Source organism: Heterodontus francisci, chromosome 1, assembly GCF_036365525.1.
Source record: "Heterodontus francisci isolate sHetFra1 chromosome 1, sHetFra1.hap1, whole genome shotgun sequence".
Lineage (NCBI taxonomy): Eukaryota > Metazoa > Chordata > Chondrichthyes > Heterodontiformes > Heterodontidae > Heterodontus > Heterodontus francisci.
Genome location: NC_090371.1, coordinates 109,517,848 through 109,540,837, shown reverse-complemented (window position 1 = coordinate 109,540,837; position 22,990 = coordinate 109,517,848). Strand labels below are relative to the sequence as shown.

Here is a 22,990-nt window from a genome sequence, read left to right as displayed (position 1 = left end):
CGCACTGTGCCTTTTAATGATGCCCCCCCACCTCCCCACCGGAGCTGGCCAGCAACCCACACAGATTTACTTAGCAAGTCATGCTTTGCTGAGATGAATCGTATCCGAAGAGAAAATTTTCTAACTTTTTTTTGAAAAAATACTGTCGTATTCCTCATTAGTCATTTTTTACTGTCAAATTACTTGTCACTTAAAAGCAATCTGTGGGTTAAGCTCATCATGACCATTCACTATTCTGTACACTAGGCTCCAGCCTCATCTTTCATTTTACGGTCACACACCAAGCCTGCTGCTGAACCAGAGAAGTAACAGCCCTGCCTGTCGCTGGGCTAATTCCCGTAGTGGTGGTATGAGGCCCTCAACTGGGCATTAATTGCTCACTTAAGGGCCTCAATTGGTAGCGGGGCTGGAAGGCTGTTCACAGGCCTTCCAGCTAAAGGCCTGCTACCTGACCCGAACCCGACAGGACCCGACGACATGTGTCTGGTACGGGTCGGGTCGGGCCCGGCTTTCGGGCTCGGGTCGGACACACACGGTAAGTGCTCTGCTGGTAAGTATTGAAATTGAAAAACTTACCTGAGCTGGAAGTCCGGGATGAAGCTGAGTCTGCGCAGTGACAGAGTGACATCACTGTGATGTCATCATGCATGCGCTGCAGCTTCCTGGAGCTTCTCAGTCGGAAGGTAAGTAAAGGGATGGTCAGGTCGGGTCGAGTCAGGGTCAGGCTTGAGTTGGATCAGGCTCGGGCAAAATCGGAGGGACTCGGGCCGGGTCGGGCTCGGGTCTGCTGTGGTTCAGTCAGGTTCGGATCGGGTTCTTTTTCCCCGACCTGAGCAGGCCTTTACTTCCAGCCCCAGATTCAAGTTGGGTGGGAGGTGGTCGAGTGGGGAGGGGTGGTGGTGTGGAAGGTGACAGGGTTCCCCCCCATGCCACCATCCTGCCCAATTACATGCTTTCCTCACCTTCAGAACATAAAATTTTGGCCCCTCTCCAGGTCTCTAGTAGTATACTGTTAACTCTCTCATTTAGCAGCAAGCTCGCTGCCAAACGGAAGCAGGGGTCGGGGATTGGGGTGGGGGGGGGGGGGGGCGCGGTGGCGGGGAGATAGGGAAGGGCAACAGGAAGACTGAGCTATCTAACAGAATAGGAGACATCAGAGCAATGCTAACGCAGTGGGGAGGTTGGTGTGTGACTGGAAAATGAAAGATAAGGCTGGAGTCTAGTGTACAGAATAGTGAATGGTCATGATGAGCTAACTCACAGATTGCTTTTAAGTGACAAGTGACTGGACAGAAAAAAATGACCAATGAGGAATGCAATGGTACTTTTTCAAACAAATATTAAGAAAACTTTCTCTTCGGATGCGATTAGTTTAAACAAAACATGACTACCCAAACCACTGAGCACAAAAACCACCCACAGCCATTATGACACAGTCACAAAAAATTATTAAAGGTAGACATATATTTTACCACTGAACATTTTGACCTCGAGTTTCCACTCATTTGCACTGCTTTCAGTAGCACAATCCAGATGAAGTTGGTCAAACCAGCTCAGAAGATCGCAGAATTTGAAATGCAAAGTACAGCAAGTGCAAAAAGAGTTTTCACAAACTCTAACGCTGTTTTCATAAAAACACTGCACTGGAATTCCACCCTCCCCCCCACCCACTCACCAAACTGGCCACAACCCCAGATTGAAATCATGAGCATGGTGAATTTCTGCCAACTGTGCCCATTTGCAACTGTTCGATGAGGCCCTTCATATGGAGCTAGTTTTTTTTTTTGCCACACAGGCACTAGTCAACACATTTTCAAAAGATTTTACACATTAGAAATATTTAATTTGCTAATAAACTGATAAATGGAAACCAATGAAACCAGTAAATGGTTCTGTAGTTTTTAAAATCATTTTCAGTGTTCTAAAATCAGGTCACTCACAGATGGGAGTCTAGACACTAAACAAAAATGCTTATTTTTTTGAGATAAGCCTATTTTCAGTTGCATTAATTAAACTTCACCAGGTTACCACTCTTTCATACAATATTTTTAATGCGAAAAAATAACATTCTATTATGCTGCCTAATTGTTGCACTGGTTCATGGAACATTTTACGCTTGTGATTATGCAAATCAGATTGGGTGGGAACTTACGCTCTAACGTCACTTTGGAAAAACTGTGCAATTTCAAGCACAATTTGCAACCAGTTTCCCAATTACGCCCAAAGTGGAAACTCTACCCATTTGGCATTAAAAGATTAAGATAAAAGTAATATGGTTAAGTGAAAATTTGCAATACTTATTCACATTTAGCTGCACTGGATTTCCAAAGCACATCACATGCACTGCACAACAGCAGGATGCTTGTTTCTTGTATTGTAAGGCATACATACCTATGCAGTTTCTAATTCCAGCAGAAAATGGAATAAATGCGTATGGATTCATTTTATTTGAATTCTTCTGTAAAAATCGCTCAGGCCTAAACTCTTCAGGGTCTGGGAAGTACCTCGGATCTCTGTGAAGGGCATAAGGAATGATCATAGCGTTGACTCCTTTGGGTACCTTAAACCCTCCTGAAAGGCAAAAATTGAGAATAATACAACACTGATAATTGATACTTTGAAAGCATTCACCTAATGAACAGCCCTTAAGAAAATGTTATGTAGGAAGTTAAAACCATTACGGGGTGGTAGCAAGTTTTATGGTGCTTTTGTAAAAAAAAAAGTGGTAAAATGCTATCTTGTGAGAACAAAAAGAGTCCTATTTGAAAAAAGAATCACAACTTCAATTCATACAAGGTATGACCAGGTTTTGTTTTTTGCTTTTCAGATCTTCACACTCTTCCCATGGAGAACAGTGTGAAGTAGTAGGAGAATTCACAGGCTGATTTACATTCTGACAGGCCACAATGTGAATGGTTCTGCCATGGCCTAAGCATCTTTATACCAACCAATAGGATGATTAGTCCTACATGGTGGGAGGGTTTTGCAGACTATCGGTACATGGGGTGGGGTACATATCCACTGGGTATACGTCTAGGCGGCAATCAAAAATTCAGAGTCAGCAATGTAGTTCGAACCCTGCACCCTCTGACACACAAGCCAAAGACTCAATCTCAACAGGCAGTTAATGACAGTAATACAATTGGGCACTACAGCTTGATAATACATCATCGGGTACTTCTTTTTAGATAGTTAGATAATGACACTATGAATCTGCAAATATATATTTTTTAAGAAACCATAGGAAAGGCAATTTAGTAGCTCTCATGGTTAAGTTCACAATTTCTAGACATATCATCAGTTGAGCCCCAGTGTTCTCCAATAATTCAGCTAACTATCTTAATTGAACAAATGTTGCCAACTCTGAGATAAATCTTGTCCACTAGCTCCATGGTGTCTACTGGCTCGTTAGAGTCATTAAAGTTTCCAAGGAGAGGTCAGCACCCGAGTTCATCCTGGTCCTTCAATACAAAAGAAAGTCAGGCACACTATAAAATGGGCAGCCAATTTGCTATTAACCTGTTTTACGCAACTGGCATTGACTAATTTCACTCCCGTTGTGTTTGCAGACATAGTTCTCGGCAATTAAATAGCATGATTGGAGCTGTGCACTTTGTGACATATGGCATCACCATGTCATTAGTGCCTTATTTAATTACAACTGACCATTTTAGGACAGGAGCTTCTGCCATCCATTGGAAAGGACAGTGGAAAATTAGACAGATGCTAAAGTAAGCGGGATCCAATGCAGCAGGCACCAACCCACGGCCCGAAGTATGAGCAGTAAAGAAGTCCAGGCTTCAGTGTCCCTCACTATGCTAAACAGCAGCTTCAGTTCACTGATGATTGATGATAAAACATTTTGTACGAGAAAATAAAAAAAACAGAAGTATTAAAAACGCAGGGTGGAATTTTATGCTCTCCCCTGCGGCAGGTTTGGCAGGGAAAACATAAAATCGGGCGGGATGGTGGCGGGGGAGGGTGCCCAACAACGTCCTGCCTCCGCTGAAATTCAGTCTGGGGCAGGAAGGTCTGTGAATGGCCTTCCCGCCCCGCCACCAAACGAGGCCATTAACTGGGTAATTAATCCCTAATTAAGGGCCTCGGCCCACCGCAGCCACAATTACCCGTGCGGTGGGCGGCTCTGTTGTCGGACAGGAAGCACGGCACGAAAAACCATGTGGGCTGCTTCTGGCTCTGTGTGGGGGGCGGGGAGAGGACACGGGGAAGGGTGGGTGCCTCATTCAAAAGCATTTAAAAGCTGAACGAGGGACCCGGCATCAGGAAGAGGGGACCCACTGAGGGCCACTCCCCACTTTCTGCCAAATCCCCCATACCCCTCTCCCACGACTCCCACCCTGCAGGACCCCTCCAGCCCAGAACAACCTTAAGCCTGGTTCCAGCGCCACTCCCCCATGTCTGGTCGCTGCAGCTACAGCAGCAACCACCACCTACACGGTGGCGCTGCAGCTGCCAGCCTCTGATTGGCCGGCAGCTCTGTAAGGCCAGAACTTCTGGTGACGGTGTCCTAGATCATACAGAAGGCCTGCTGCTGACCAGTTAGATGCCTGATTGGCACTAAATTCTTTGGGCCTTCCGTAGAAGAGGCGATGCAGGGATCTCGGTGTCAGTTTCCCCCAACGTCGAGACCCCCGCCGCCAGCATAAAGTTCCACTCACAGTTTAAAAGGAAAAACAGGACCAAGAGCATCTAAGTAGAAAACATTTTATCTGCACTTCACTTATTAGATGTAGTTTTGCAACTTCAACAAAACAGTTTATTTGCATTGCTCAATAGAACAAATAGTGGTCTTCTGTTAAACTCTATCTCAATGTGAAGTCAGTATTTGCTCAGCATAAATGGAAAATATGGAATACAGGAGTATCAGCACAGAAATACAAATCCTTTTGACAGAACTGATATGATGTGACTTATAAAGTGATCTTGATATACAACCGCTCTTATTCACTATTTTATTTAATTGCTCAACCAATCCTCATCATCCATCACCTTTATCCTCATCATGTACATTTGGCTTCTGTGCATTAACAAATCAATTTAAAAATCCTTGCCCATATCTTCAAATCGGTCGATGGCCTCACTCCACCTGAGCAAACTGCCCCAGCCATACATTTCTGCCAGCATCCTCTGCTTCCCAGTCTCTGGAAAACTTTTCTTCCTCCCCATGGACAGATTTGTAGACTTGAACAACAATTTGGAAGTTGTTCCACTGAGGAATAGGGAGCTATTCAATGTCGGTGAAGATGGGGTGGTGGGGGGCCAGTGACCACAGCTCCCTGGGTGACAGCCGATATCGCCCAACTGTACGGCCGGTCCTGCATCATGGATTTCCTGGAAGGTCACTGCAGACCAGTGTCTGTGGACCCCAGCCTGGAAAGCACTGTGCTATACTACTGTAAAAAAGTACACCAGCAGTTAAAAAAAAATTCAATTTTGTTAGGAAATATGGCTCGCTCTATTATTCCAAGGAACTGTAGCTCGATATCAGCAGTAGGAAAAATAATGAAACCCCAACTATTTATTTATTTTTTATTTATTTAGAGATACAGCACTGAAACAGGCCCTTCGGACCACTGAGTCTGTGCCGACCATCAACCACCCATTTTATACTAATCCTACATTAATCCCATATTCCCTACAACATCCCCACAATTCTCCGACCGCCTACCTACACTAGGGGCAATTTACAATGGCCAATTTACATGTCAACCTGCAAGTCTTTGGCTGTGGGAGGAAACCGGAGCACCCAGCGGAAACCCACGAGGTCACAGGGAGAACTTGCAAACTGCACACAGGCAGTACCCAGAATCGAACCCGGGTCGCTGGAGCTGTGAGGCTGCGGTGCTAGCTACTGCGCCGTCCTAAAGGGGAAATAGAAAAAAAAAGCTAACAACCAAAATTATAATGAATAATCAACATATTTTGTAACGGGGAAAGCCTTGCTTGACCAACCTCACTGAACTCTGAAAAAGTAACAGAGTAGGCATGAGTAATGCAGTAGATCTAATATATCTGGATTTCCAAAAGGCCTTCGATAAGGTGCCACAAAACAGAATAAGGTCAGAACATGCAGAGTCAGGGGGCATATAGCAGAATGGATGGCTAGCTGGCTACAAGACAGAAAGCAGAGAGTAGGGATAAAAAGTAGCTTTTCAGAGAAGGTGGGAAGTGGAGTCCCACAAGGATCCGTGCTTTGACCACTGCTGTTCACAATTTATTTTAACGATTTAGACTTTGGAATCAAAATCATTTCAAAATTTGTGCATGACACCAAATTGATAGTGATAGTTAACACTGTGGAAGGATGCTACAAATTGCAAGACATTAATAGATTTGCAGAATGGGCATATAATTGGCAAATGACTTTCAACAAGTGTGAGGTATTTGGTAAGAAAAATAAGGATTACTTATATTACTTGGAAAACAAGAATCTAAATAGGGTAGAGCTGCAAAGGGATCTCGGAAATACAAAGTTATCTCACAGGTCAATAAGACCATAACAAAAGCAAACCAAGCACTAGCATCTATTTCTAGAGGGATATAATTGTAGAGATTACACTTGGAGTACTGTGTATAGTTCTGGTCGCCATAAGATAAAAAGGATAAAGAGGCACTGCAAGAGTTTGCAAAAAGGATTTATGGGATGATACCAGAGCTGCGAGGTTATATCCATCAGGAAAGGATGAACAGACCTGGAGTGGAATTTTGTACTGGCAGTGGGGGCCTCGATGCCGGGGGAAACCGGCGCCAAGATCCCCACGTTGGCTCTTCTACAGTCGACCTGCCAAGTTTAGTACCACTCGGGCACTTACCTGGATAGTCTTCCGTGTGATTTATGACCCTGCCTCCCGAAGTCCCGGCCTTGCAGAGCTTCCAGCCAATCAGAGGCCAGCAGGTGCAGCGCCACCACGGAGGCATTGCCTGCTGCTGTAGCTGCAGCGACCAGACACTGAGCAGCGGCACTGGAAACCGGCTTAAGGTAGGTCAGTGCGGGAGGGGTCTCGCAGGGTGGGGGTTGCGGGGGAGGTCGGAAGCAAGAGCGGGGGGAGGCCCTCAGCAGGCCCCGCCCTTCCCAATGCTGGGTCCCTCATTCAGGCATTAAGTGACTTTGAATGAGGGACCCCAAACTACCACCCCACCCTCTTCCCCCACCCACGACCCCCAGCCAGGAAGCAGCCCGCACGGTTTTTCATGCCGTGCTTCCCATGCAGTGACAGGGCCGCCGTTGCACAGGTAGTTGCGGCTGCAGTGGGAAGAAGGCCTTAATTGGGGGTTATTTACCCAGTTAAGGGCCTCAATTGGCAATGGGATAGAATGGCTGTCTGACTAAATTTCGGCAGAGGTGGGACAGTGGCGCAGCCCCCCCGCCACCCGATTTTTTGCTCTCTCCACTTCCAAACCCATCGCAAGGGAGAGCATAAAATTTCCCCCTATATCTCTTTTCAATTCAGAAGTGAAGGCTGTGGGATGACCTAATAGAGGTCTTAAAAATGTTATTAGATTTTGATAGAGTAGACACAGAGAGAGTGTTTCCACTTGTGAGAAAGAGCACAACTGGAGGTCATCAATATGAGGCAGTCGCCAAGAAATCAAATAGGGAATTCAGAAGAAACTTCTTTGCCTAGAGAGTGGTGTAAATGTAGAACTTCCTACCTGAGGGAGTAGCTGAAATGAAAAGTATAAGGGGGAGGGGGTGCTAGATAAGCAGAGGGAGAAGGAAATAGAGGGCTATGCTGATAGAGTTAGATAAGGACAGATTTGAGGAGGCTTGAGTGGCAGATCAACACCAGCATGTTCTGGTTGGGTAGAATAGCCTCTTCCTGAGCTCTATATTCTAATAAATTCTATATAATGATGCAACGATGTTCCATCAAATGTTGCAATGAAAACCTTTGAATATCAGGACTCAAGTTATTTTATAAAACAAAACGTTATGTTAGATTACACTTAATTTACAACACTTCAAAAAGTAAAAGGATAAAAACTGCAGCAACTTACCGATATAGCAGTCCTCAAGCAAAGTGCGGCCAAAAATTGGAACAGAAGGGAACAAGCGCAGAGATTCCTTAATAGCACATTGAAGAAACTGGAGATTCTTTATATCCTCCATTGTAGCAGGACGATCAGAATTACCTGATGAAAAATGTGATCAAATCAAAAAAGTGAATTGTCAGATGATGAATTATAGAAATATTTGCAGAATAATTCAGCTGAGGCAGATGCAGGGGTGATAATACTGCCCTTGGAAGGGGTAGGAAGGATTGCATAAGCAGAGAGGGAAGGGGACCAAGTGTGGGACAGGGGAAGAGGAGAGAGGAGATGGAAGTGGGATATCACATTCTGAAAAGGTCAAGCAAGTTAGTCAGGCAAGATCCTCCCTTTCTGAATCCATTATAATTATCTCAAGAACTTTATTGGATGTGCACAGCAAGATCTATGTGCTGTAAAACCATGTTAACCACTTCTTTTCATATATTTATTCTGATGTCTCACTAGCCACTCTTTCATGATGCTTCCTATCCTACCAATTCCTGATGTCACGTGTACGGTCTTTCATTCCCCGGGTCGTCCTTTTTTCCTTTTTTATAAATTGGCATCATCTCTCTCCCGTCTCTTATTTGCAACTTAAATATGTGTCAGGGTGTAACCGATTTCATTTGCTACTTCTGTTATTCTGTTACTATTGTTATGAAAGCACTTCCATTTTTTAATATTTTTGTGAGGACTCATGTTTTAAAATTGTGGAAATGGATTCCTTTGGATGACTGAAGTGATTCCATAGATGCTGGACTTTGGTTTTTTTTTAAAAAGGTCACTGGAAGGACTTGGGGACTGTGTTTAAAAATACACTTACTGGAAGTCACATGTCTTCAGTTAAGTAAACAGCAGGTGCCTTCTGACTATGGAAGTTATTTAGAGAAGTGGCATGTCAAGATTTATGGTGGTCAAGAGTTGGTTTCGGTTTGGATATTGTTTTGATTCAGTTGGGTTTTCAGCCTGCTGACAGAAATACCCAGCTCATCCTTTCTCCACCTCTCTGAGAAACCCTGAGAATCCAGTGTGTGATAGCTGAAACTCCTGATGCTGCATTTCTCCTGGAAAAGCTGCCAGACTAGACCTTGACGGCGTCTGAAGAGAACTGCTCCAAAAAGATCCCAGTAACAACCGTCTATGCATATTTGGGACACCAGAAAAGGGACAACTGATATTATTCCATATCTTATCCTTTTCCTTCAAGAATTAACGAGTATTTGGCCAAAGTATTTTTTTTGTCTTTTTTTTGTAAAGCGATCTCTGCAGAGAAAACCTCTATTTTTTCTTTAACCGGTGTGTGTGAGAGTATTGGGCTAAGTTAGAAGGGAACTTTTATATTTCAATCTGTGTGTTAATGCTTTGCATCTTTACTGAATACATCTGGTTTTAAAATAAATTGATAATTTTGTTCTTTATTAAAGAAACCTGGTTGGTGGATTTTATTCTGAAATAAAAACAGTATATAATTGGTCATATCAGTAACTGGGTAAACATTTAAATATATGTTGTAACCTGCGGAGAAGTGGAACTAGAGAAAGACAGTGCACTCCTCTCGCCTCAGTCGTAACACTATCAAGGACTTTTTTCTTCCAGTATCATTAATCTACCTTTCACTTGTTTGTGGATAAGTCCTGTATCTATCAGTTTTGATTCCTTGTGCCCTCAAAATTCAAACCCTGTATAGAGAGGACAAGCTTCAAATTCCTTTGCAAAAAGAAATCATTAAGGATATTATCCATTTCAATGGAATCCCTCAGGTGCCACTATTTCTATTAACATAGGTTTTCCCCAAATATGGGGTAATTTTAAACTAATCCATCTGGTGGGAATCTAACATGATCAGATCGGCCACCCAACTTTTACCGATGCAAGCTGGACCATGTTTGAATGTGATGTTGCCAGAGGACAGCATGTAGATAAGGAATAGCTGGGGGCCAAGGGTAGCTCCTTGGAGGAACTTCACAGGCAACACGTTGAGGTCCTGGAAAGAGAATAAAAGATGCCAGTGGAGTACATATCAGGCAGTATCTTGTTCATGTTCCTTCCCACCACCCCCACAACCCCACTCTTTCAGTTAACCAGTGGTTGTTGTGCCTTCAGCAGCCTAGATCCCTTGCTCTGGAATTCACTCCCTAAACCCTGCCACTTCACCACCTTCCACTCCTCGTTTGAAACCCAACTTTTTGTCCAAGCTTTTGATCACCCTCCTCATTTCTCCTTTTTTGTTTTGGCTTTTTTTTTTAAATTTCACCTCAGTGAAGCACTTTGGAATGCTGTTTTAAACTGTAAATGCAAATTGTTATTTTTAAGTAGATTCTACTGCATGCAACACATATATAATTGCTTACTTCAGTACAATTCTGACAGTGTATTGCACTGCTGAAGGTACCATCTTTTGGATGAAAGATTAAACAGAGGCCCTGTCTACAGGTTTATAATTATTCTTCACTTATAAACCACTTGTGGACACAGAGAGATGTTGAAGTGCTACATAACTGTAAGCTCTTTACGTATTCTGGCATATTAGCATCTATGGACATGTAGCACCTATCAGACTGAAAGTGTACCTAATATATGAAAAATTTTAGATGTTTACTGTGAGATGCCTGATGAAATAACTATAATTTTAAGTATTTTGATGAAGTAAATGTTGTGACTTAAGTTACTTAAGACCTTACCAAAAACATCATCTAGCTCGTCGTGAACTTTCTTCAGTGCATCAGGATGGGATCCCAAGAGGTAAAGGGCCCAATTTATTGCAGCAGCTGTTGTATCATGCCCCTGATGGTTAAAAACAAGGCAAAATAATTGAAGATATACACCTTTACACTTACTCATTTTCCACAGACTGGATCCAATGCATCACTCTGAACAGACTAATAGAAAACAGTTGCCCCTACTGTTAAGAGTAAACACTGGAGCTAATACTTAATATAATCTGTTGTATTAATGTGGTTTTATTTTACAAACATGAACCGAAACTGAGATAATTATTGTAACTAAAGTAGAAAGGTCTGTTCTTCAATCACTAACTTGCCCTAGATGATTTTTTCCCTATAATTATCAAACCTTGAATTTAAACTCAAAAATACTCTTGCCTGTCCTTTCATAGCTAAATGGAAATGATATATTGAGGTAAACATATATTAATATATGCAGGATCAATTCACACTTTAAAAAGAACCTTATAAAATGTCATAACCAGTTACATTATGGCCAAAGGAAGACAATGAAAAGACCTTTTCTAAAAAAAACATAGCTTTCACATTCAAAATGGACATTGGGACCAGGAAGGCAAGAGAACATAGAAAAGGTAAAATACTTAAAATGTTATAAAGTAACAAAGCATTAGAAAATTGTTGGTAACATAAGAAAGAGAGAGAATAAGAGGAATATAATGAAAGGCAAGCAAGTCATCCATAGTCTTTTTTTTATTTCTAGGTTGCCTTCGCCCTTTAAGCAGGACCTGCAAAACCTGGTCACTAAATGGGCACCAACTAGTTTGAAGGCAAATAAGATGCTTGAAGTCAAATAAGATATAAAGCTTTCAGTGCAGCTGTCCGCTCTTTAATTATGTTAATCTATGGATCTCATTATCAAGCCATGCACCTACACTATTATCAGTAGAGCCCTACCAAATTCAGGGCCGTAAAAAATGCATCACAGACCGTGAAATTTCGGGTCCTCTGTGTAAACGATCATTTTGTAAACTCCATGTGTTTTATTTATTGGCACAAGGCTCACCTCGCTGATTGCTGGGCATGTTACAAACATTGCGCGCTTTATTGATTAACACAAGCTCAACTCGCTGATTGGTAGACGAGGGAGGGCTTCCGGTGCAGGTTTGAGAGAAGCAGTCTCCAATATTAGTATACAAGTGAGAATGCCCAGAATAAGCAAGTCAAAAATGGCAACAACCATTGTGAAAGAATTTGGAAGCCAAATGCTGCATGCTGATGGTGGAATACTGTTTTGTACAAGCTGCAACGTTTCGTTGGATCACACATGGCGGGCAACGGTTCAGCGCCATTTAGAGTCCAAAAGCCATCGCAGCAGAAAGAGAGCATCTGACACTGCACTGCTGGAAAATGAACACCAAAAAACAAGCAACGATTTCATCTCTTCTTAACAAGTCGACAGAGAGCTCAGAAAATCGTCAGTTGATTACAATGGAACTTGTGGATGCTTTTGCAAGCACCAACATACCATTGATGACGAAGCTGAAGATGGTTGGGCCTAGGATACTACCCTGAGAAACTCCTGCAGTGATGTCCTGGAGCTGAGATGATTGACCTCCAACAACCACAACCATCTTCGTTTCTGCTAGGTATGACTCCAATCAGCGGAGAGTTTTCCCCCGATTCCGATTGACTCCTGTTTTGCTAGGGCTCCTTGTTGCCATACGGGGTCAAATGCTGCTTTGATGTCAAGGGCAGTCACTCTCACCTCACCTCTGGAGTTCAGCTCTTTTGTCCATGTTTGAACCCAAGGCTGTAATGAGGTCAGGAGCTGAGTGGCCCTGGCAGAACCCAAATTGAGCGTCAGTGAGCAGTTTATTGCTGAGCAAGTGCCGCTTAATAGCACTGTCGATGACCCCTTCCATCACTTTACTGATGATCGGGAGTAGACTGATAGGGCGGTAATTGGCTGGGTTGGATTTGTCCTGCTTTTTGTGCACAGGACATACCTGGGCAATTTTCCACATTGCCGGGTTGATGCCAGTGTTGTAGCTGTACTGGAACAGCTTGGCTATGGGGGCGGCTAGTTCTGGAGCACATGTCTTCAGGGCCCATAGCCTTTGCAGGATCCAGTGCCTTCAGTCGTTTCTTAATATCATGTGGAGTGAATCGGATTGGGTGAAGACTGGCATCTGTGATGCTGGGGATCTCAGGAAGAGGCTGAGATGGATCATCCACTCGGCACTTCTGGTTGAAGATGGATGCAAATACTTCAGCCTTGTCTTTTGCACTGATGTGCTGGACTCCCCCATCGTTGACGATGGGGTTATTTGTGCAGCCTCCTCCCCCTGTCAGTTGTTTAATTGTCCACCAGCATTCACGATTGGATGTGACAGGTCTGCAGAGCGTTGATCTGATCTGTTCGTTGTGGGATCGCTTAGCCCTGTCCATTGCATGCTGCTGCCAATGGTAATGGTAGAGTGGGGGATATGCCGGGCCATGAGGTTACGGATTGTGGTTGAATACAGTCTGCTGCTGCTGCTGATGGCCCACAGCGCCTCATTGATGTCCTGTTTTGAGTTGCTGGATCTGTTCGAAATCTATTTCATTTAGCACGGTGGTAGTGCCACACAACATGATGGAGGGTATCCTCAATGTGAGGACAGGACTTCGTCTCCACAAGGACTGTGCGGTGGTCACTCCTACTAATACTGTCATGGACAGATGCATCTGCAACAGGTAGTTTGGCGAGGACGAGGTCAAGTAGGTCTTTCCCTCTTGTTGGTTCCCTCACCACTTGCCGCAGACCCAGTCTAGCAGCTATGTCCTTTAGGACTCAGCCAGTAGTGGTGCTACCGAGCCAGTCTTGGTGATGGACATTGAAGTCCCCCACCCAGAGTACATTCTGCGCCCTTGCCACCCTCAGTGCTTCCTCCAATTGGTGTTCAACATGGAGAAGCACTGATTCATCAGCAGAGGGGGTTGGTAGGTGGTAATCAGCAGGACGTTTCCTTGCCCATGTTTGACCTGATTTCATGAGACTTCCTGGGGTCCTGAGTCAATGTTGAGGACTCCCAGGGCAACTCCCTCCCAACTGTATAGCACTGTGCTGCCACCTCTGGTGGGTCTGTCCTGCCAGTGGGAAAGGACATACCAGGGATGGTGATGGCAGTGTCTGGGACATTGTCTGTAAGGTATGATTCCATGAGTATGACTACGTCAGGCTGTTGCTTGACTAGTCTGTGGGACAGCTCTCCCAATTTTGGCACAGGCCCCCAGATGTTAGCAAGGAGGACTTTGCAGGGTTGGGTTTGCTATTCTGAAGAAGGGTCACTGACCTGAAACGTTAACGCTGCTTCTCTCTCCACAGATGCTGCCAGACCTGCTGAGTTTTTCCAGCACTTTCTGTTTTTATTTCAGATTTCCAGCATCTGCAGTATTTTGCTTTTATATCTGGGTTTGCTGTTGTCGTTTCCAGTGTCTAGGTCAATGCCGGGTGGTCTGTCCGGTTTCATTCCTTTTCTGAGACTTTGTAGCGGTTTTATCCAACTGAGTCGCTTGGTAGGCTATTTCAAAGGGCAGTTAAGAGTCAGTCACATTGCTGTGGGTCTGGAGTGACATGTAAGCCAGTTCAGGTAAGATTTTCTTCCCTAAAGGACATTAGTGAAGCAGATGGGCTTTTACAACACTTGGCAATGCTTCATGGTTACCACTAGACTAGCTTTTAATTCCAGATTTATTAATTGCATAAGAGCATAAGCCTGGGGCTCTGGGTTACCAGTCCAGTGACACGACCACTAGGCCACTGCCTCCCCCAGTTAATTACTTACAAACAATGTGATACCTACTTCAGGGTTGGAGGTCAAAGAGTAATGGCAATGCCTAAATTCTCACTTGCCTAGTTGAACAAACAACAACAAAAAAATGCGCTCAAGAACATTAAATATGTTTCGATACATTGGTTATTAATGATCAGGAACAGATTAAAAGAACTGAACTTTAAAAAAATAAAGAGCTAAAATAACTAGGAGCTGCTGAAAGACGTATGGATTATTTATGGTGCAGTTCCACTTTATGTCAGAAGGTTGTGGTAGTATTGCAATGTAATTGACACAGTGGATTACTCAGTTGTTTTTTTTCCAGTCTCCGTTCAACCACTCAATCATGCAGATTTAATTTAGAACATTTCTAAAATGGTAACCTGTGCTTAAAAATACTAAAGCCAAATGTTATTTTTGTCTATCAATGTAATGAACAATGCCACTGTTTTGATTCTGAACAAATCTTCAAGATTCTTCTGCTGATGTATTTCGGAAAGGAAAATTGTTCAGGACATCCAACGGGTGTCTGATCTGCTACTGCCTGTTTTGTATTCCCACTCAAGTTGAATTTTACCCCTGCAGCATTTCTCCTCATCCTAATTTGAGTTGCATAAAAAAAAGTTCAACACTGAAAGTTTCTAATTATCAGTTATTTTATCATTAGAAATGGCAAACATTCTAATTACTGGCACTTAGGAGACACAGGAAGAATGAGCAACAGACACGAAAGAAGTAGAGGCAGAGAGAGAGATCGAAAGAAACAATGGGCTGCATTCTATGGGCCCCCCCCCCCCCAAGGCAGCGTCACAAGTGGGGGGGGAGGGGCACGGAAAATCGCGATGGGTGGTGGGGGTGGGGGGTGGGGGGTGGCGGAGGACCTGTTGCCACCCCGTCGCCAAGCGTTTTTCTTGGGGGCGGGATAAGCCTTCCCGCCCAGAGGCCAACTGAGGCGCTTAAGTGGCCTATTAACAGCCACTTAAAGGGCCCCTTCCCCCACCGCTGGGATTTTATCCAGTGGGGTGAGTCCCCTCCTCCATGGGCAATCTGCATCCCACGGAGGGCCCGGGCCAGGAAACAATGCACCTCACCTCCCCCTGGACTTCACAACCACATACCCACCACACCCCACCCCCACTACCTCATCAGGGTCTTCTGGACTGGCCCCAATGACCGTGCCTCGCTTACCTGAGGTCCATCATTCCAGCGCTGGGCCTGGGTTCAATGCCTCTGTATTGGGCGGCACAGTGGCGCAGTGGTTAGCACCGCAGCCTCACAACTCCAGCGACCCGGGTTCGATTCTGGGTACTGCCTGTGTGGAGTTTGCAAGTTCTCCCTGTGACCACGTGGGCTTCCGCCGGGTGCTCCGGTTTCCTCCCACAGCCAAAGACTTGCAGGTTGATAGGTAAATTGGCCATTGTAAATTGCCCCTAGTGTAGGTAGGTGGTAGGGAATATGGGATTACTGTAGGATTAGTATAAATGGGTGGTTGTTGGTCGGCACGGACTCGGTGGGCCGAAGGGCCTGTTTCAGTGCTGTATCTCTAAATAAATAAATAAAAATAAATACCAGCAGTGGCCACTGCTCCTGGTGACGTTGCCGATACTGCTGATTGGCCGGCAGCTCTTGGAAGCATGATCCCCGTCTTTAAAGGGACAGGGATCCCTTTAAAGTATGATCCCCGGAACCAAAAATGCCACCTCCGTAACAACAGTGGATCATGCCGGGGGTGGGGGTGCAAGGGGGCAGGGGGGAGCGTGAAAAGGCTGAGGCAGCATTCCCCCTGCCTTTTCGGTCTGGCGCCGGGAGCCCCACCTCCTGCACAAAATCCAGGCCAACAAGTCTTTCCTCATCCTAATTTGAATACATTCGATAAAAATGAGTGCATTGCATTCTTTAAGCAAACAGAAAGCCTCTGATAATGACCTGATTTCATCTGTATTTTGTTAGCAGAAGGCAATAGATTTTGAATTATGACACATGAAGCAGGGAGACACACAGAGCTGGATTTTGTTCCCAGCCCGACGTCGGGTTTCGTTGCGGGCAGGGCTGGAGAATCGGAGTGGCAGCGGCTGCCACGGAGCCCAACGCTGGGATGGCCGGGCCCGAACTTTTTGGCGGCGGCGAGGTTCCATGGCAGCACCTCCACTGCTCTACAACAGGACACTACTTTACATATTTAAAATATCTCTCGGCATAAATTTAAATTGAAGTCCCCACGATCTTACCTTCAGTTTCCAATCTTGAGCACATCATGCGCCTTCACTTTCCCGTCCAGGAGAAGCTGGTGCCACCAAAGTGGAGAAGGGGTTAACTCTGCATTATTTAGTGTATGGGGCAGGGTAGAGGAGTCAACTCTGCATTATGTTGTACTGTGTGCAGGACTGGCAGCCTTTTAAAAATGGTGCCAGCACCTGCTCTGACATCACCAATGCCACCCTGCCACATGATTTGGGGGGGGGGGTGCGGCTGTAACCAATACGTTAAGTGGTTGCCCGCCATGTCCTTGGGGCGGCCGCCATTTTCTGCAACAAAATCCAGCCCACCCAGAAAGGCGCAGAACTGAAGATAGAAAAAGACAGACAAAGACAAGAAATTTACTTCTAATCACAAAATACCAAATGTAATGTTTTCAGAAACATTTTAGAAAGTTACAAACCAGTTTTGCCAGACCAGAGTCTGCCTACCTCCCAATCCCTCAATTCATCAGAGTAATACCCGCCTCTTCCCCTCACAAGAGTCAACCACAGCACTGATCCACTACTTTTAGTTTTGGTGGCAGCAGCTTTGACAGTAGCGGAGGTGCGGGAGCGAACTTGCAGCTGGGAAGTCAATTTCAGTGTAAGTTAAAAGTTAATTCCCTTTTGTTTTCGGAGGACCAGGGGACTGCTGGGTAAGTAAAAACTATATATTTGGGCGGTGGTTGTACCCGAGACACTACATGTGTAGTGTCTCCCACCCACCCTCCTCCTCTAAACAAAAAAAAAGGACTCTGGTGTGTTGATAAGGTAAGCTTTTTATTTAAAAAGTTCTGTCCGTTGGATTGCTAACCTAACAAGTTTTGACTTTTTTTTTGGTTTTTCAGTAGATTTGTTGGGAATTTAGAATAGTGGGAATGGAGGTTAAGGCAGTTGTATGTTCCTCCTGCAGAATGTGGGAGGTAAGGGTCGCCAAGAGTGTCCCTGCTGACTGCATCTGCGGGATGTGCACCCAACTCCAGCTCCTCGAGAACTGCGTTAGGGAACTGGAGCTGGAGCTGGATGAACTTCGGATCATTCGGGAGGCGGAGGGGGTTATTGAGAGGAGTTATGGGGAGGTAGTCACACCTCAGGTAAAAGAAGCAGGTAGATGGGTTACCGTCAGGGGAAGGAGAGGGAACCAGCAGGCAGTGCAGGGATCCCCTGTGGCCGTTTCCCTCAACAACAGGTATACCGTTTTGGATACTGTTGCGGGGGACGACTTACCAGGGGTAAGCAATGGGGTACAGGTCTGTGGCACAGAGTCTGTCCCTGTTGCTCAGAAGGGAAGGGGGAAGAGGAGCAGAGCATTAGTCATTGGGGACTCCATAGTTAGGGGAACAGATAGGAGGTTCTTTGGGAACGAGAGAGACTCACGGTTGGTGTGTTGCCTCCCAGGTGCCAGGGTTCGTGATGTCTCGGATCGTGTTTTTGGGATCCTTAAGGGGGAGGGGAGCAGCCCCAAGTCATGGTCCACATAGGCACCAACGACATAGGTAGAAAGAGAGATGGGGATTTAAGACAGAAATTCAGGGAGCTAGGGTGGAAGCTTAGAGTGAGAACAAACAGAGTTGTTATCTCTGGGTTGCTGCCCGTGCCATGTGATGGCGAAGCAAGGACTAGGGAGAGAGAGGAGTTGAACACGTGGCTGCAGGGATGGTGTAGGAGGGAGGGTTTTGGTTTCCTGGATAATTGGGGCACTTTCTGGGGTAGGGGGGACCTCCACAAACAGGATGGTCTTCACCTGAACCAGAGGGGTACTAATATCCTGGGGGGGGAGATTTGCTAGTGCTCTTCGGGGGGGTTTAAACTAATTCAGCAGGGGAATGGGAACCTAAATTGTAGTTCCAGTGTACAGGATGTTGAGAGTAGTGAGGTCAGGGATAAGGTTACAAGGACGCAAGAGGGCACTGGCAAGCAAGAACCTGGTTTAAAGTGTGTCTACTTCAACGCCAGGAGCATCCGGAATGAGGTGGGTGAGCTTGCAGCATGGGTTGGTACCTGGGATCTCGATGTAGTGGCCATTTCGGAGACATGGGTAGAGCAGGGGCAGGAATGGATGTTGCAGGTTCCGGGATTTAGATGTTTCAGTAAGAACAGAGAAGATGGTAAAAGAGGGGGGGGTGTGGCATTGTTAATCAAGGAGAGTATTACAGCGACAGAAAGGACGTTTGAGGACTCGTCTACTGAGGTAGTATGGGCCGAGGTTAGAAACAGGAAAGGTGATGTCACCCTGTTGGGAGTCTTCTATAGACCTCCCAATAGTTCCAGAGATGTAGAGGAAAGGATAGCGAAGATGATTCTCGACAGGGGCGAGAGTAACAGGGTAGTTGTTATGGGGGACTTTAACTTTCCGAATATTGACTGAAAATACTATAGTTTGAGTACTTTAGATGGGTCAGTTTTTGTCCAGTGTGTGCAGGAGGGTTTTCTGACACAGTATGTAGACAGGCCAACCAGGGGCGATGCCACATTGGATTTGGTACTGGGTAATGAACCTGGCCAGGTGTTAGATTTAGATGTAGGTGAGCACTTTGGTGATAGTGATCACAATTCGGTTAGGTTTACCTTAGCGATGGGCAGGGACAGGTATATACCGCAGGGCAAGAATTATAGCTGGGGGAAAGGAAATTATGATGCGATTAGGTAAGATTTAGGATGCGTAGGATGGGGAAGGAAACTGCAGGGGATGGGAACAATCGAAATGTGGAGCTTATTCAAGGAGCAGCTACTGCGTGTCCTTGATAAGTATGTACCTGTCAGGCAGGGAGGAAGTTGTCGAGCGAGGGAGCCGTGGTTTACTAAAGAAGTTGAAGCGCTTGTCAAGAGGAAGAAGAAGGCTTATGTTAGGATGAGACGTGAAGGCTCAGTTAGGGCGCTTGAGAGTTACAAGCTAGCCAGGCAGGATCTAAAGGGAGAGCTAAGAAGAGCAAGGAGAGGACACGAGAAGTCATTGGCGGATAGGATCAAGGAAAACCCTAAGGCTTTCTATAGGTATATCAGGAATAAAAGAATGACTAGAGTTAGATTAGGGCCAATCAAGGATAGTAGTGGGAAGTTGTGTGTGGAATCAGAGGATATAGGGGAAGCGTTAAATGAATATTTTTCGTCAGTATTTACAGTAGAGAAAGAAAATGTTGTCGAGGAGAATACTGAGATTCAGACTACTAGGCCAGATGGGATTGAGGTTCACAAGGAGAAGGTGTTAGCAATTTTGGAAAGTGTGAAAATAGATAAGTCCCCTGGGCCAGATGGGATTTATCCTAGGATTCTCTGGGAAGCTAGGGAGGAGATTGCAGAGCCTTTGTCCTTGATCTTTATGTCGTCATTGTCGACAGGAATAGTGCCGGAAGACTGGAGGATAGCAAATGTTGTCCCCTTGTTCAAGAAGGGGAGTAGAGACAGCCCTGGTAATTATAGACCTGTGAGCCTTACTTCGGTTGTGGGTAAAATGTTGGAAAAGGTTATAAGAGACAGTATTTATAATCATCTTGAAAAGAATAAGTTCATTAGCGATAGTCAGCATGGTTTTGTGAAGGGTAGGTCGTGCCTCACAAACCTTAGAGTTTTTCGAGAAGGTGACCAAACAGGTGGATGAGGGTAAAGCCGTGGATGTGGTGTATATGGATTTCAGTAAGGCGTTTGATAAAGTTCCCCACGGTAGGATATTGCAGAAAATATGGGAGTATGGGGTTGAAGGTGATTTAGAGCTTTGGATCAGAAATTGGCTAGCTGAAAGAAGACAGAGGGTGGTGGTTGATGGCAAATGTTCATCCTGGAGTTTAGTTACTAGTGGTGTACCGCAAGGATCTGTTTTGGGGCCACTGCTGTTTGTCATTTTTATAAATGACCTGGAAGAGGGTGTAGAAGGGTGGGTTAGTAAATTTGCGGATGACACGAAGGTCGGTGGAGTTGTGGATAGTGCCGAAGGATGTTGTAGGGTACAGAGGGACATAGATAGGCTGCAGAGCTGGGCTGAGAGATGGCAAATGGAGTTTAATGCGGAAAAGTGTGAGGTGATTCACTTTGGAAGGAGTAACAGGAATGCAGAGTACTGGGCTAATGGGAAGATTCTTGGTAGTGTAGATGAACAGAGAGATCTTGGTGTCCAGGTACATAAATCCCTGAAAGTTGCTACCCAGGTTAATAGGGCTGTTAAGAAGGCATATGGTGTGTTAGCTTTTATTAGTAGGGGGATCGAGTTTCGGAGCCACGAGGTCATGCTGCAGCTGTACAAAACTCTGGTGCAGCCGCACCTGGAGTATTGCGTGCAGTTCTGGTCACCGCATTATAGGAAGGATGTGGAAGCTTTGGAAAGGGTGCAGAGGAGATTTACTAGGATGTTGCCTGGTATGGAGGGAAGGTCTTACGAGGAAAGGCTGAGGGACTTGAGGTTGTTTTCGTTGGAGAGAAGGAGGAGGAGAGGTGACTTAATAGAGACATATAAGATAATCAGAGGGTTAGATAGGGTGGATAGTGAGGTCTTTTTCCTCGGATGGTGATGGCAAACACGAGGGGACATAGCTTTAAGTTGAGGGGTGATAGATATAGGACAGATGTTAGAGGTAGTTTCTTTACTCAGAGAGTAGTAGGGGCGTGGAACGCCCTGCCTGCAACAGTAGTAGACTCTCCAACTTTAAGGGCATTTAAGTGGTCATTGGATAGACATATGGATGAAAATGGAATAGTGTAGGTCAGATGGTTTCACAGGTCGGCGCAACATTGAGGGCCGAAGGGCCTGTACTGCGCTGTAATGTTCTAAAAAAAAAACTGACTGATTGCCCTACAATAATTTCCAAAATTCTTTTAGTCAGTTTCAGATAAAGAAGTCAAACAATATCTTTTAAAAGAATCAAAATCACAGAAAAAAAAGCACAGCTGGCCATTTAGCCTATTATGCCTGTACCTAGCTCTTCAAATCAGACTATCTATTCTAATCCCATTACCTTGTTCCATCAGATATTAAGATTTTGATTTCAGGTGTCTATCTAATGCCCTCTTAAATATCTTACTGCTTCACTTTCATAGCAATTTGAAGTAATGCATTTTATTTTCCAATAAGCCTTTGCTTGAAATATTTCCTCTAATCTTGTCAATTTATGCCCACCTGTTACTTATTCAATGCCCAGCGAGTATCATCTATCTCAATTTACCCTTTCAAACCATCGCAAAAAACTTTGAACATTTCTATTAATTTCACCTTAACCTTCTCTGCATTAGTGAATACAGTCTGATTGTTTTTTCAGGTCTCGAGAAAATAGTTGTGAGAGATCTAAAGAATTAGGACTGTATTCACTGGAGCAGATTATTTCCAGTGAATCTGCACTGACCCTTTTCTGAGGCTTTAATTTTCTTTTCTAACCTGCACTCACTACTCTGTGCTCTAACCAATAACTTTGCAGGTTCATCATCACCTCCTTGCCTGTGTACTCAGCAGTCCCCACACAAATGGGCGTGGAACATGGCGGCTGTCCTACATGTTACCCATGTGGCCCCGTCTCCGCGATTATGCGGCGGGCAGACAATTACTATAATGACAGTGGCTGCCCCCCTGACCCCCCAAATCATGTAGTGGGACGGCACTGGCAACGCCATGAATAGTGTCACATGGTGCAGGAGCAGGTGCTGGCGCCATCTTTAAAAGGCTGCCAGCCCTGCAAACAGTGAATCCAAATGCAGATCTGACCCCTTCCCCGCCTTGGTGGTGGCAATTCGCATGGACCTAAAGTGAAGGCATGTGAGTGTTGCACGTCAACATGGGAATGGATGGTAAAATCACGGTGTATTACATTCAAATGGATGCAAAGAGCTACTTACCATATTTAAAGTAGGGTTCCATCACAGAGTGGCGGAGGTGCCGCCACAGAGCTTCGCCACCCCGGGAAGATTGGAACCCGAAATCCTGACATCAGGTTCCATGGTGACCTCTGCCACTCCGATTCTCCAGCACCGTCCACCCACCCAGCCACGAAACCCAACAATCGACAGGAGAACAAGTTCCAGCCCATAAAATCCAGAATCCAATTTGTCCTTTTATGCTTTTTCTCCACCTCCAAACGTGCTTTTTAAAATCTGTATTTCTAGCTATCTCTGTTTCTCGACCCCATTGAGAAGGTTACTGTTTGGGATGCATTTTTATTCTCTTTCCTCACCCCAAAACCTACCATTTCACATTTATCGATATTGAACTTCAACTGCCACT

At 45.1% G+C, this 22,990-nt stretch overlaps 1 protein-coding gene across 1 annotated transcript in view; it reads right to left on the bottom strand.

The window, feature by feature from the left end:
• Positions 1-22,990, bottom strand: part of LOC137371574 (cytochrome P450 4V2-like) — an 80,487-nt gene that overhangs the window by 3,318 nt on the left and 54,179 nt on the right. Inside the window, exons 8-10 of the mRNA XM_068034415.1 lie at positions 10,734-10,836; positions 8,020-8,154; positions 2,392-2,571 (exon numbers count right to left, since the gene is read on the bottom strand). Coding sequence (XP_067890516.1) covers positions 2,392-2,571; positions 8,020-8,154; positions 10,734-10,836 — 418 coding nt within the window. The remainder of the gene's footprint in view (positions 1-2,391; positions 2,572-8,019; positions 8,155-10,733; positions 10,837-22,990) is intronic.